Raw genomic sequence first — 1,383 nt, 5'->3', positions numbered from 1 at the left:
CTGCCCGTGACACCCCTGCCCGAGACACCCCTGCCCGAGACACCCCTGCCCGTGACACCCCTGCCCGTGACACCCTCCTGCACTCACCCCTCTGTGCTCAACCCTCCACGCTCCAGTGCAGCCAGGTGGCACACGGGGCAGGAGGACAGAGGTGACAGGGATGGCAGAGGCGTGCATCATGCGCCCACACTGGCATTTGGGACAGGCTCATTCCCGTCAAGGCCTCCCAGGCTGCGCAAGGTCTCCAGCGTCCCATAAAGCTGAGTTGCCGGGATGTCCCAGCAACTGCCTCCAGGTGCAGTGACTCAGGGGCAAAGCCAAAGCCATTGCAACAGGCACGATTTTCCCACCCGTGGCTCCAGTGGGGATCAAGGAAAAGGAGCTGCCCCCCAGGAAGGGCTGGGCGAGGGCAGTGCTGCAGGAAGAAGGCTCTGCCTGCAGCCAGGGTGCCAACACCGTGGGGGTGTGGCAGGGGAGGGGAAGCTGTGGAAGGGCCAGGGTGGAGGTGCTGATGGGGACAGAAGGGAGGGAGAGTGTGGATGGGAGTTCTCTGGGAAGGAAGAGTTGCCCATCCCCTGTGGCTTCCAGGACCCACCTGTTTGTGCCCGTGGAAGCTGTGCCCAGACACCTCCATGCCAGCTGCCAGGCTGCGCTTGGGTCTCTGCAGGAACCTGGCCACCAGCCCACGGGTGCCCCGGTAGCCCTTGAGGTCCCCCAGGGAGCGGGTGGTTGTCTTTGACAGCTGCTGCGGCACCTTCTTGCAGGGTGGCAGTTTGTTCTTCCCCACCGAGCCGGCCCGGAGCAGCGGCGGGGGGGCACAGGTTTTTTAGGCAGGCCTCAGAGCACAGCCCTGGGCAGGGAGCACGGTCAGACACAGGAACTGCTCTGACAGGGCTGTCCTCATCATCAGGCACAGGACACGGCTCTGACAGACCCAGGACACTGCTCGGATGGATCCATCCCCACCATCAGAGCCAGGACACCGCTCTGACAGACCCATCCCCACTGTCAGACCCCAGGACACTGCTCCCAGGAGATCTATCCCCACAGGCCTGGGGTCCTGCTGTCTCCCGTCCCAAGTCAGCAGGAGAGGTCCCACTGTTGATCCCCATTGTCCCAGCCCCAGCAGTCCCCAGAGGGCTACAGACACCCCCCCAAGCCCCCTTTCTATCCCAATACATCCCAGTGCCCTGACCTGTATCAGCGGAGGAATCGGACACGGTGTCCTCCAGTGCTTTGGTATAAAGTACTTCCCTGAAATCTGCTGGGAGCAGAGAGGACCCTCAGGCTTCGGCAGCTGTGCAGACCCCAGGCAGCACAACCCCCCAGCACCCCCCTGCTCCCAGCCAAGCAGACCTCCCCTGCTCCCCCGTTCCTCCCCAG

The 1,383-nt window shown here is 63.8% G+C and overlaps 1 protein-coding gene across 1 annotated transcript in view; it reads right to left on the bottom strand.

Moving 5' to 3' along the window:
* Nucleotides 1–13: 13 nt before the first annotated feature.
* FAM189B (family with sequence similarity 189 member B) overlaps nt 14–1,383 on the bottom strand; it is a 3,449-nt gene continuing 2,079 nt past the window's right edge. Inside the window, 3 exon segments of the mRNA XM_017727844.1 lie at nt 14–821; nt 823–850; nt 1,196–1,282. Coding sequence (XP_017583333.1) covers nt 98–821; nt 823–850; nt 1,196–1,282 — 839 coding nt within the window. The 3' untranslated portion in view covers nt 14–97.

This window comes from Corvus brachyrhynchos, unplaced genomic scaffold, assembly GCF_000691975.1.
Source record: "Corvus brachyrhynchos isolate BGI_N302 unplaced genomic scaffold, ASM69197v1 scaffold122, whole genome shotgun sequence".
In the NCBI taxonomy this organism is placed as follows: Eukaryota; Metazoa; Chordata; class Aves; order Passeriformes; family Corvidae; genus Corvus; species Corvus brachyrhynchos.
Note: the sequence above shows the minus strand (reverse complement) of the source record. Positions and strands in the feature narration are given on the sequence as shown.